The sequence below is a fragment of the Pinus tabuliformis genome, chromosome J (genome assembly GCF_031772625.1).
Source record: "Pinus tabuliformis cultivar Carrire ecotype Pingquan chromosome J, CPIR1, whole genome shotgun sequence".
Classification (NCBI taxonomy): Eukaryota; Viridiplantae; Streptophyta; class Pinopsida; order Pinales; family Pinaceae; genus Pinus; species Pinus tabuliformis.
In genome coordinates, this window is record NC_142295.1 from 1,559,578,929 (window position 1) to 1,559,591,983 (window position 13,055).

The following is a 13,055-nucleotide window of genomic DNA, read 5'->3' on the forward strand; positions in this document are numbered from 1 at the left end:
AAGCAAGACTAGTCGAAAAAGGATATTCTCAAAAGGAAGGTATTGATTTCCATCATATCTTTTCACCTGTTGTTAAGATTGTTTAAATTTGAGTTTTGTTATAATTAATTGCATTACTTTATCTAAATTTAGAGCACCTAGATTTCAAACATCATTCTTACATGGGGATTTGGATGGGGATATATATACGGAACAACTAGAAGGGTTTGTTCAAAATCAAAAAAAGAGGTTTGTTTGCAAACTCAAAAAGTCATTGTATGGCTTGAAGGAGTCTCCTAGGCAATGGTACAAGAAGTTTGATTCCTTCATGATGAGCTACGATTTCACCAAAATTGAGTATAATCATTTTGTTTACTTTCAAAAGTTGGAAAATGGCATATTCATTATTTTGGTGTTATATTTTGATGATATTCTTGTAGCAAGAAAAAGCATTGTTGATATCAACATGTTAAAGGCTCAGTGGCTAGGATTTTCAAAATGAAGGATTTGGTGCAACAACAAAAAATCTCGAGCATGAAGATACATAGAGACAAGATAAATGGTAAGCTGTGGTTATCACAAGAGAGGTATGTGGAGAAAACACTTCTGAGATTCAATATGAATAGTGTGAAATATGTTCAAATCCTTTTAGCTTCAAATTTCAATCTTTCTTTAGGTTTATGTCCTAGTAATGATGAAGAAAAGGAGTATTTGTCTCTTGTACCATATGTTATTGCAGTAGGGTTCTTAATGTATGCAACGGTTATTACAAGACTAGATATTTCACATGCAAATGGTGTTGTCACTAGATACATGGAAAATCTAGGTAAAGAGAATTACGCAACAATGAAATGGGTGCTTCAATATCTTAGAGGCACAAGTAATTATTGTATCGCCTATGATGGTAGTAGTGATTCAGTTTGTGGTTAGGTTGATTGAGCTTTTACAGGTCACTTGGAAAAGAGGAGATCCACTTCTAGATATGTTTTTACTCTTGCAATTTGATATGTTATTTGGATGTCAAAGCTTCAGAATATAGTTACTTTATCCACTACTGAGGTAGAATACATAGTTGTATCACATGCTTGCAAAGATGCAATTTGGTTAAAAGGTTTGCTAGGTGAGTTTGGAAGGATGCAGGACAAGGTGAAAGTATTTTGTGATAGCCAAAGTGCTATTCATTTGGTGAGGAATCTAGCTTATCATAGTAAGAACAAACATATACCTATTAAATACCATTTTGTAATATAACTTATTGATGAAAGTGGAGCAGTGGCTCTGGAAGAAGTCCATACAAAGAAAAATTGTGAAAACATGTTCAAAAAACCAATTTTGTTAGAGAAGCTAAAATGGTTCCTAGCTTCTCTTGGCTTGCAAGGAAGGTGATGAATAATTTGGGCATGATATATCAGGTAAATTGTTGTCAAGGTGGAGTTTGTTAGAAGTTTCAAACTATTTCCCTATATTCTTGGGATAATAGCTAAAATCAGTTCTTTTGGTTTGGGTTGTTTATCCTAATATAATTTTTTGGAAAAAGCATATAAAAGGAACTTTTTTGTTTTATGTAAAAAAATTCTGATATAATTCCTTTAAAAATTGTGGATAGATTTAGAAAAAATTTGACAGGTTGTTATTTATCCATGTAAGCCTATAGAGGCAATAAGGACACAAAAAAAATGAATGGAGAGTGGGTTGAATGGTTGGATAATGTATGCCTATGATTTGGTTGGTTGTTCTAAATCTACCTTGAATAATAAGAATACTGATTATCATTTCCCTATGGATGTTTCCCTCACAAGGAAGGTTTTACTATGTAAAACACTATATCAATTTATGTGTTTGATTATTCCACTATCTTGTTTTTTTTTATAGGAAAATATAGTCACATTATATTAACATGCAAGAAATTATAGAAAGTACAGTCAAGAGAGATTTCTTTGCCTCTGAGGGAGGAAACCATAGATGTAGAGTGGAAGAACTCTGCCCTAGTGGGGAGAAATCAGAGCCTTGTAGTTTTTTTGTTTGCATTACAGAACAACTATTGATCAAAATCATGCTTTTGAGAATAGAGATTGCATTATTGTTGCATGAACTAAGAAAATGATCCACATTCTGCGGAAAAAAGGTACATAATTGAGCCAATGAGCCATGTGGCTTTGAATTATTTGCCTTCAAGGTGATGGAATAGAAGTGACCAACAAACATACATGAATGTAGTGGGAGAACCAACCTGAGAGTTCCCTTGTCACTGAGAGCTAAATTCTGCCACATTGAAACTACATTAGGTGTTGTTTGTGTCCACTGGGTGGTCCTCTAAAATGTAGCATCCCCGAGGGTTGGTGTCACGCCCCTAATTCTTTTTTCGTTTAATTGAGCGGGTGCGGCACCGCCTAAGTTATTAAGATGTACCATCGTTAATAAACTTTACGAACTACGCCTTAACAATTCATATTCAACATGAATTCATATTATTAATGTGCGGAAACCATTAACAATATACAATAATAAAACCAACTCGACAATAATAATAATAATGAATCTTTTTATTATATATGCGAAGTTACATGACCGGGAGCCGCGCTCAACCGGTGTTCCATAAACGGGAGAGCGCCCGCCCGTGCAAGAGCGCACGGCGGTCTGCCAAGACTCCACCACAATACAAGATACAATAATACAAGAGCGCACAAACTCGGCGTTGGGCGGGCGGGCGCACCCGTGCACGACCCTTGCCCAAGCCACAACCCAATCTAAGTGCGATATCGGTGTGGCACCCGTATGCGCCACCGGAACCTCTACACGACCCTCGCCCGGCTCGGCGGGCTCATCCACCCGAGCTGCGGTAAACCTGCGCCTTCCCTAAGTGCGCACTACCCTTGTGCGACGAAGAGCGATGTGAGTTCGATCGATGCTCCAAATGAATTGCAGTCCGCCATGTTTATACGCACACTACCTTGTGCGTTGTCTCCTGGCCGACGCTTCAAATCATAACAATGAACGCCCCTTGCCTTCGTTTCTCACCGTCGGCTCGGTTATGTTCATCACCCATCATCCATCGCATATAAACATGGCTTCGCACGCCCATAACTCGCGCGCCTCTTATGCGATGGTGACCAACACTTAGTTAATTTTGCGAGTTGGAGGAGCGTGTGCCCGGTATGAACCGCAGGGCGTTACATCCTCCCCCACCAGAAGTCATTGTCGTCCCGACAATTCCTGCTCTCCTCTTCAACTTCCTGTCGTACTTTGCGATCTTGTTCTTCCATCTCCAAAGTGAATCCTCCGTTTCCCAGCTGTCCTCCTCCGGTGCATCCTTCCATCTGCAAAGAAATTCCCGTCGCATGTGGCAACCAACTCCTCTAGTTCTGAGACTCAAAATCTTCTCCAACTCTAGTCCTGGTCTGTCCACAATCCCGGCTGGTCCTGTCGTCGGTTCAACCCTCTCTGGATGGTCTGAATCAATTCTACATCTCTTCAACTGACTCACATGAAAAACCGGGTGTTTCATGTTCATATGGCGTGGAAGCTCCAACTCGTAAGCAACTTCCCCCACTCTCTTCTTCACTCGGAATGGTCCCTCATATTTCCGTGTCAGTTTGCTTGTCGTCCCCTTGGCTGGCTGAAACTACTCCCCGGTAATCCTGAGAAACACCATATCTCCCACACTGAAGTGTGCCTCCCGTCTTCCACGATCAGCATACTTTTTCATCCTCCTTGCAGCATCGTGCAAGCGTAACCGTGCTAACTCCAAGGTCTCCTCCCAAGCCTTCATGAATCTCTTCGCATGAGGACTTCTCAAGAAGCCTCCCGTCACTACGGTATGCGGTGTAACCGACATTTGCCCATTCACCAACTCAAATGGACTATACCCCGTCGCAGAACTCTTTTGAATATTGTAGCTAAACTGAGCAATATCCAAGAGTTCGGGCCAATTCTTCTGATCAGCCGTCACATAATGTCGCAAGTAGTCCTCCAGCAATGCGTTGATCCTCTCGGTCTGCCCATCTGTCTGCGGATGGTAACTCGAACTCATCAACAACTCTGTCCCGACCAACTTGAACAATGTGGTCCAAAATCTCCCTGTAAAACGCGGATCTCTATCCGACACAATACTCAACGGCATCCCCCAATACTTCACTATGTTCTTAAAGAACAACTCTGCAGTCCGCTCGGCTCCACAAGGTATCTTTGTAGGAACAAAGACAACATACTTGGAAAAACGATCAACCACGACCATAATCCCATTATACCCATGAACCTGTGGCAACTGAGTGATGAAGTCCATCGAGACACTCATCCATGGCCTCTCTGGAATCGGTAAAGGCTGCAACAGTCCTCCTTGTCTCTGAGTATCTGATTTGTCCTGCTGAAAAATGATGCACGTATGTACATACTCCTCCACATCCTCTCTCATCTTCTCCCAAAAGAATCCTCTCTCCAACAATGCCAAAGAACGACGCTGCCCTGGGTGGCCAACCCATGGTGAGTCATGGCACTCCTTCAAAAGGTGCCTCCTGAGTCCGGATGACTTTGGAACATAGAGTCGGTTTCCAAAGAACAAGAACCCGTCTCGTAGAAAGAACTTTCGTGTCTTCCCCTCCTTTATCTGCTTCACTATATTCTGCGCCAAAGTATCGGTTTCAACACTTCCCTTGATCTTATTCTGCATCTCTTCTGACATCTGAACTCGACTCCTACTCCTTGCTGCCCGGTCTTCTTCCTCCTCCAATGCTGCAAGTTGTCCCTTCCTGCTAAGGGCATCTGCTACCGCATTGTGTCTACCCGGTCTATACTCGATAGTCATGTCGAATTCTGCCAAGAAGTCCTGCCAACGAGCTTGCTTCGCAGAAAGCTTCGGTTGTGATGCAAAATAACTTGCTGCAACGTTGTCAGTCTTGACAACAAACGGCTTCCCAATCAAGTAATGCCTCCACACATGAAGACAATGGATGATGGCAGTCATCTCCTTCTCATGGACCGGATACCTTCGTTCTCTATCCTGCAACTTCCAACTCTCATACGCCACCAGATGCCCATCCTGCATAAGAACTCCTCCTATGGAAAAATCTGAAGCATCAGTGTGTACCTCAAATGGTCTCTCGAAGTCAGGCAACTTCAGTATCGGTGCTGTAACCATCCTCTTCTTCAAGTCATCAAATGCCTCTTGACATTTGCTCGTCCAACTCCATCTCTTGTCTTTCTTCAATAAGTCTGTCAGTGCCGATGTCACCTTGGAGTACCCCTCTACAAACTTCCGTTGGTAGTTGGTCATGCCCAAAAACACCCTCATCTCATGGACATTCTTCGGTTCAACCCAGTCCTCAATCGCCTTCACCCTGCTCGGCTCCATCCGTATGTACCCTTGACCAACAATATGCCCAAGGAACGGAATCTCGGTCTGAGCGAACACACACTTAGACTTCTTCAAGAACAACTGATTTGCCCTCAGTGCCTCGAATACCATCGCCAAGTGCTTCTTATGATCCTCCATGTTGTCACTGAACACCACTATATCATCCAAGTATACTACTACGAACAAATCCAAGTATGGTCGTAGAACATCGTTCATCAAAGTGCAAAACGTAGCAGGAGCATTACACAACCCAAATGGCATAACAAGGAACTCAAAGCTACCATACCTTGTTACTATCGCGGTCTTCTTCTCGTCTCCTTCAGCTATCCGCACCTGATAATACCCATGCCTCAAGTCCAACTTGGAAAACACTCGGGCTTTCGCAAGCTTGTCAAAGCAATCAGCAGCCAATGGCAAAGGATACCTGTTCCTTACCGTCTGCTTGTTCAATGCACGGTAATCACAGCACATCCGTAGCTCATTCGAATCCTTCTTCCGTTGGAACAATATCGGAGCTCCATAAGGGGACCTTGAAGGTCTAATGAAACCTGCCTCAATTAACTCCTTTAACTGGCGTTTCAATTCCTCCAACTCAGGTCCTGACAACCGATAAGGTGCTTTAGCCGGGGGTTGCTTTCCTGGCTCAAGCTCAATGCTATGGTCCACTGCACGCCTTGGTGGAAGTTTCTTCGGAAGCTCATCAGGCATCAAATCCGCATACTTGGTAAGCACATCAGATATCTCAGCTGGAACAGGCGTCCCCACTCCATCACCTTCAACATCCTTGAACATCACCGCATATGTCTCCATATTTGAATCCTTCATAGCCTTCTCCAAACTTAGTGCCGAAACATGCTGCACCTTGACTTCCCTCCTTTGCCTATGAGTGGGCAAAGTCCAAGTTTGTGACTGTCCAACCAGCACCACCTCATCACAGAAGGGGACAACAATAGCCTTGTTGCCCTTCAAGAAATCCTGTCCGAGTATCATATCAAAGTCGTTCATCTCCATCACCGTGAAGTCCAACTGACCTTTCCAGTCTTTTATCTGCACAGGTACTTCGTGTACCAAACCCGCCACCTTAGCTCTAGAGTTCACTGCCTTTACCTCCATATTTGATGGGGTGATCGTCAGCCCAGCCTCTTTTTCCAACCGTGTCGTCATAAAGTTATGAGTGGCACCCGTGTCCACCAGAGCTTGAATGGTCTTGCCATGAACCATCAAGTCTACGAAACCCAGACTGTTCATCCATGATTTCTCCATAACCTTATCTGCATCGGCTTCACCTGTCATGAGCAACCCTGCTCTATCAGGCTTCACCATTTCACCTTTACTTCGTTCAGCAGCTTCAACACCCCGTGAACCTGCTCTGATACCAACTGTCACGCCCCCAATTCTTTTTTCGTTTAATTGTGCGGGTGGGGCACCGCCTAAGTTATTAAGATGTACCATCGTTAATAAACTTTATGAACTACGCCTTAACAATTCATATTCAACATGAATTCATATTATTAATGTGCAGAAACCATTAACAATATACAATAATAAAACCAACTCGACAATAATAATAATAATCAATCTTTTTAATATATATGCGAAGTTACATGACCGGGAGACGCTCTCAACCGGCGTTCCATAAACGGGAGGGCGCCCGCCCGTGCAAGAGCGCACGACAGTCTGCCAAGACTCCACCACAATACAAGATACAATAATACAAGAGCGCACAAACTCGGCGTTGGGCGGGCGGGCGCACCCGTGCACGACCCTTGCCCAAGCCACAACCCAATCTAAGTGCGATATCGGTGTGGCAACCGTATGCGCCACCGGAACCTCTACACGACCCTTGCTCGGCTCGGCGGGCTCATCCACCCGAGCTGCGGTAAACCTGCACCTTCCCTAAGTGCGCACTACCCTTGTGCGACGAAGAGCGATGTGAGTTCGATCGATGCTCCAAATGAATTACAGTCCGCCATGTTTATACGCACACTACCTTGTGCGTTGTCTCCTAGCCGACGCTTCAAATCATAACAATGAACGCCCCTTGCCTTCGTTTCTCACCGTCGGATCGGTTATGTTCTTCGCCCATCATCCATCGCATATAAACATGGCTTCGCACGCCCATAACTCGCACGCCTCTTATGCGATGTTGACCAACACTTAGTTAATTTTGCGAGTTGGAGGAGCGCGCGCCCGGTATGAACCGCAGGGCGTTACAGTTGGGGTGAGGGGGAGGTGAGTGTGCATTAGCCATTGAAGGAACGAGAGTTTGGGAAGGAGGAGGATGAGCCACGGGGGCGCAAGGAAAGGGTAGGGAAGAGGAGCGAACCTACTGAGGGTGGGAGTGGGAAGCAACTGAGGAAGAAGAGGATAGAATGTTGGGCGAAAATTCCAGACCCAGATCTCTAGCGAGTCATCTGAGAGAGGAGATACCAAGACTCTAGTGAGTGGAGAGTTCAACAATCTAGACAACCGATTTCATTTTCTCTTGGGCATGTGCCTTCAATTGGCATGCAAGGAGGTTTGTGAGTTCCCAAAGTGTTGTGTGGCCCCTGCACAACTTAAATTCCTCCATAGCTAGGACTTCTCTCTGTATGGAGTCAGGAATCCCATTGTTAAACATGGTGACAATGATGACATCATCAAAACTGGTACGAGGGCGCCCACAACCTCTTCCCCTATCTTGATTCATGGTCATGCAGAGCAAGATTGTAGTCATGATGTCAAAAAGTTTGTTCAAGAGAATGTGGGAAGGAGAGTGGAGAATGTCAGAAGGAGAGTTGACGAGAGGAATGAACATGGGGGCTATGAGTTTAATAGCGGGATGCGGGAGTAGAGAGATCTCGTACAAGGGAAGCTAGCTTGTAGGAGGGGGAGTAAAAGACACATGGTGTGGAGGAGGAGCCATGTGGGAGCTGCAAGCTACGCACTTTAGAGTGAGAGCCTGGATTTGTAGGGTCACCCAGATTCAGGGAATTCTGCTATCTTGTTTAGTTGTCGTTATTTTCTGCAATTAAAATTTATTTGTTGGTTAAAATTTAGTCGTAACAATGTTAAAATATACGTGCTTGGATTATGCTCTAAAATTGCTTCTATTTGGTTAAGGGCTAGTCATTTTCCGATGTAAAGAAACACGTTAATGGCCCAAGAACCAAAGACATTTGGAATGAGTAAAAGCTAGCTACTTGACAGACCAGTGACAAGTAACTTCAAGGAGTGTGATTTTCCTTAAATAATTATAATAATTACTCTGCATTTTATTTAATGATAATTGTCCCCACTACTAATTTGACAACTAAATATAATAATTTTCCATTATTTAAAAAAATATATAATTCAACAAAAATACCCATATTAAACCATATGAAATTAAAGCATTTAGCCACTACAGGAATGAACTATTGTAGCCTTTGATATTTTACGGCTGAAAAAATGGAATGTCAAAATTTGCAAAGAGGAATTCAATTACTCGGCCCTATCGAAAAGAGCACCTTTCGCACGAGTCAAATGGAAATTTATGTGAATCTGTAAACCAAATGACTTTAAACTAGATATTTAGAGTTGCACATTGACGCACTTGTGGATTTAGGAGACACTTTAAAGCTTCCGATTTTAGTTATTTCTGATCAGTGTGTTTTTTATTTTATTTTTTTACATAAATAATTATTAAAATAGATTAAACATATATCGAACCTGGGCATGGAATTGTTACACAAAACAGGGAACTGTAATTGAGACGTAACAATAAATTAACACAAAATTTAGAATTGGAATTGTTTTTACGATAGACGGACAAACTTTATCTAGAGCAATTAACTATGTTATATTATTAAAAAACAAATTTCTATAACTATAAACGCAACAATAATCAACCATCAAAATTATATCTCTTTATAACGCAACAAGAATAATCAACTACCAAATTTATATCTCTTGGTACGGCATTGACTCGTTAATTATTACACTATCTATGTTTTATCTTCTTTAAATGGTTCGAGAAGATCGCTCTAGCCATTTAGAATGAAGATTAGTTGGAATGAATAGTTGTTTCCATTTCAAATGAAGATGAGTATGAGTGGTCATGAATATGAAAATTAGTTGTTATGAATACGTAGGTAAATAATATTTACTGTGTTATTCATGTATTAATATTTATTGTATATTTATTGTGTTATACAAGTACATTATTCAGATATAGAGATATATAACCTCACTCATTAATCAGCAATAACATCTTAAATATTGGTTGTTCAATAAGTAGCTTAGTAATTAATTCCTATAATGTGTAAGTTATGATTACCTGCTGAAGAGTTATGATTCCCTGTTGAAGTAGTTGATTGGGAAAAGAGGTTACAATAAATAAAGAGGAGCCACTTTTGTAGCAGTTTAGAATGAAGATTAGTTGGAATAATAGTTGTTTCTATTTAGAATGAAGGTGTGAGTGGTGATTAGCTGTTCAAGTAGTTGATTGGAAAGAGACTAATATAAAGACGAGTCATTTGTGTAGCAACTTAGAATGAAGATGAGTTGAAATAAATAGTTGCTTCTATTTAGAATGAAGATTAGTTATGATAAATATGTAGGCAACCAATATTTACTATGTTAATGTTAAAAAAAAGTTAAATTTAAACAAGTACATTATCTAGTTGTCAACCTATACAACCTCACTCATTAATATAGTTTTCAACCTATACAACCTGACTCTTAATAAAACACTGACACTCGAAACATGGTTTCCCAACCAAGTAGCCTAGTAATTAATTCATGTAATGTGTCAGTGGTAGTTAGCTGATAGAGTAGTTGATTAGGACAGAGGCATGTAATGTGTCAGTGGTGGCCAGCTGATAGAGTAGTTGATTAGGAGAGACGCTACGATAAAGAGGGTCGCTTCTGTAGTGGTAACCATATGTTGAAGCGTTAGACGTTATCATCCTCTTCTTCTGTCCTGATAAAATGGCAGCATCCGACTCCCACTTCAAGAGTGCCAATGGACAGACGCAGAAGCAACCGAAATTATCAGTTAACGGGAAAGAAGCCAAAGGAGAGTGTAGCGTTACAGTTGAAGAGAGTTGGGACTTTAATCCCTTCCGATCGCCATCCGTTGTATCCATATATAGAGTTCCTGATATCCTCATGTCGGAGACGGTAACAGCATATGTTCCCACAAGAGTGTCGTTGGGTCCATGTCATCACAAAAGTGCAAAGCTTCCTTCAATGGACAGTGACAAAAAAGGAGCCCTGCAAAGGATGACGAACAGGTTCAATAATATTAAGCACCTTCGCAATGATCCAAATAATATGGGTTTCTCCTTTCGTGCAACAGAGGAGATCCTGAATCTGCAGAAAAAAATAAGGGACAACTATGAAGAAAAAATCAATTGGAATGAAAAGGACCTGGTTGACATGCTAACTTTGGACGGTTGTTTTATTCTAGAAATATTGAGGACTCTGAATGGCGTCAGATTACCAGAAGATGGTAACTGCTATGAACCTCTTTTTGAGAAAGAGAGGATTCTTAATACAGGAATGGATATACTGAACGACATGTTGAAGCTCGAGAATCAAATCCCGTTCATCGTTCTCCTAAAGCTACTAAAATTGCAGTGCAGCTCCACGGATAGTGATGCAGAGAACGAGCTTCGCGAAATGATGCGTGAATCGTTGTTGCCCGTGTTCTACCCTTTCGAAAGTAAAAAGGGTAAACTGCAAAGGTCCTGGCCTCAACCACATCATCATCAAGAAGTTCATCATCTTCTTGGTTGGTTGCGCATTTTCATTATTTCTCCACATTCCGATAATGGCGAGCATGCGGGAAAGGACGAAAGTGGTGACATCGCACATTCTCAGAATGGCGAGCAAGCCCGGAACTACAACTATATGAGCATCTCCGGCCAAGACGAAGAGAGCGCAAAAATCAATTGTTTGAACTCGCTGCTGCCCAGAATCTGCAATCCGGATAAAAATGTCGGCACACACGATCATATCCATCGCGCAATAGAATTAAGAAACGCTGGTATCAAATTAGAGCGATGCGAGGGAGGCATCGCAAATATAAAATTTGACGAGTCGAGGAACACAATTTACCTTCCTCGTATCACTGTCAAAGACTCCACAGAGATCCTATTCCGTAACCTAATTGCTTTTGAGATGTGCAAACCATCTGAAATCAATTATGTTGCGTGTTACGTGTGTTTAATGGACCAGTTAATCGACTCCGAAGAAGACGTGGCTTTGCTCAGAAAAAGGAAAATCATTACAAACCACCTCGGGAGCGACGCAGAAGTTGCCAAGCTCTTCAACGGTCTATGCAAGGGAGTCAATGTCAATCTCGAAGGTGCCTTCGATGGACTGACAGAAAAAGTTCATAACAATTACAACAATAAATTTAGGGTCCAATTGGCTGAGCTTGTGACGGAGTATTTCTCTTCTCCGTGGAAAACTTTAGGTCTGTTGGGAGGAATTGCTCTACTGTTGCTCTCCATTGTGCAGACCATCGTCGCCATACTCGCTCTCCATTGTGCAGACCATCGTCGCCATACTGGCATTATATAAGTAGCCTCCCCTTTTTCCTTTTCTCTAAATGATTTCTTTCAATAATGTGACTTGTGTCTGAGCCCGACGTTTATAGTTATTTTTAGTGATTTGTATGCTGTTGGCTATACCAACGGCTAAAGTGTGTGGAAAAGCTGAGTTCTGTATAACAAGCTTTTAAATGTTTTTCACGTTATTTTACTACCTATGTTTGGTTTGGAAATTATGGATTCTGGTGATGGTGATGTTGATGTCGGAGATAATGCTCAGAGTGTGCTGAGTTTAGGTTTCTCAAAATCCATATCCAAGTTTAGAATAAGTTGGATCTGAGAACATTATTGAATCTCAATGTAATTTTGAATTTAGGTTTCTCAAAATCCATATCCAAGTTTTGAATAAGTTGGATCTGACAACACCATTGAATCTCAATGTAATTTTGAAGTAATAATATCATCTGTGTGATTATTTGTGTACTATGTTCAATTTCGTTTTTCTTTATCACTGTAATGTCTGCCGCTCTTGTTGCAACTTGTTGCAACGTCATGTTTCTTTTTGGTAATAATGCATGGTTTGCATCAAGTATCTGGTAGTGAGAAAATGAAGATCTTCTATGACTGATGATGATTACTAGGAAATGTTGTAATTTGAATGGATCAGTTTTACATTTCATTTTATTAAGTCGTAAATAGTTATTGAATCATAATGGATGTCAATGTTTAAAAGCAAATTTTTTTTTGGGGAGAGCTTTTTTTTGTGGCTGCAGCGTAGTCTTGGAAAGATTAATTAGTTTAAGTAATTGATTTGTAATGAGGTGAGTGGACAATCATTTCATCATCCGCTTCAAATACAATGAGAGGTGAGTGGGCAATCATTTCAACATCCTCTTCAAATACATTTAAACATTCTTTTAAAATGTAATGAGAAGAATCTAATATGACTCAATGCTATGGTACTTTCCTATTAAAGCTTTTAGTTACACCAAAAGGTACTTTCATATTAAAGGTTTTAGTTACACCAAAATTCTTGCTTAAGTAAATTTCCAAATTCTTATCATTATGTTGTATAAAGTTGAATAAACTGACTATTGATTTCCAATAAGATAAATATCCAAACTCTTTATCATTATGCTGTATAAAGTTGAATAAACGGACTATTGATTTCCAATAAGATAAACATACAAGTTTTCTTTATGTAATTC

The 13,055-nt window shown here is 41.0% G+C and overlaps 1 protein-coding gene across 1 annotated transcript; it reads left to right on the plus strand.

The window, feature by feature from the left end:
• The first annotated feature begins 10,227 nt into the window (after window positions 1–10,227).
• LOC149233454 (putative UPF0481 protein At3g02645) lies at window positions 10,228–12,333 on the plus strand. The gene has a single exon (XM_089376745.1). It carries the CDS (start codon window positions 10,280–10,282, stop codon window positions 11,876–11,878), a length of 1,599 nt encoding a protein of 532 aa, XP_089232871.1. The 5' UTR covers window positions 10,228–10,279; the 3' UTR covers window positions 11,879–12,333.
• The last annotated feature ends 722 nt before the right edge of the window (window positions 12,334–13,055 follow it).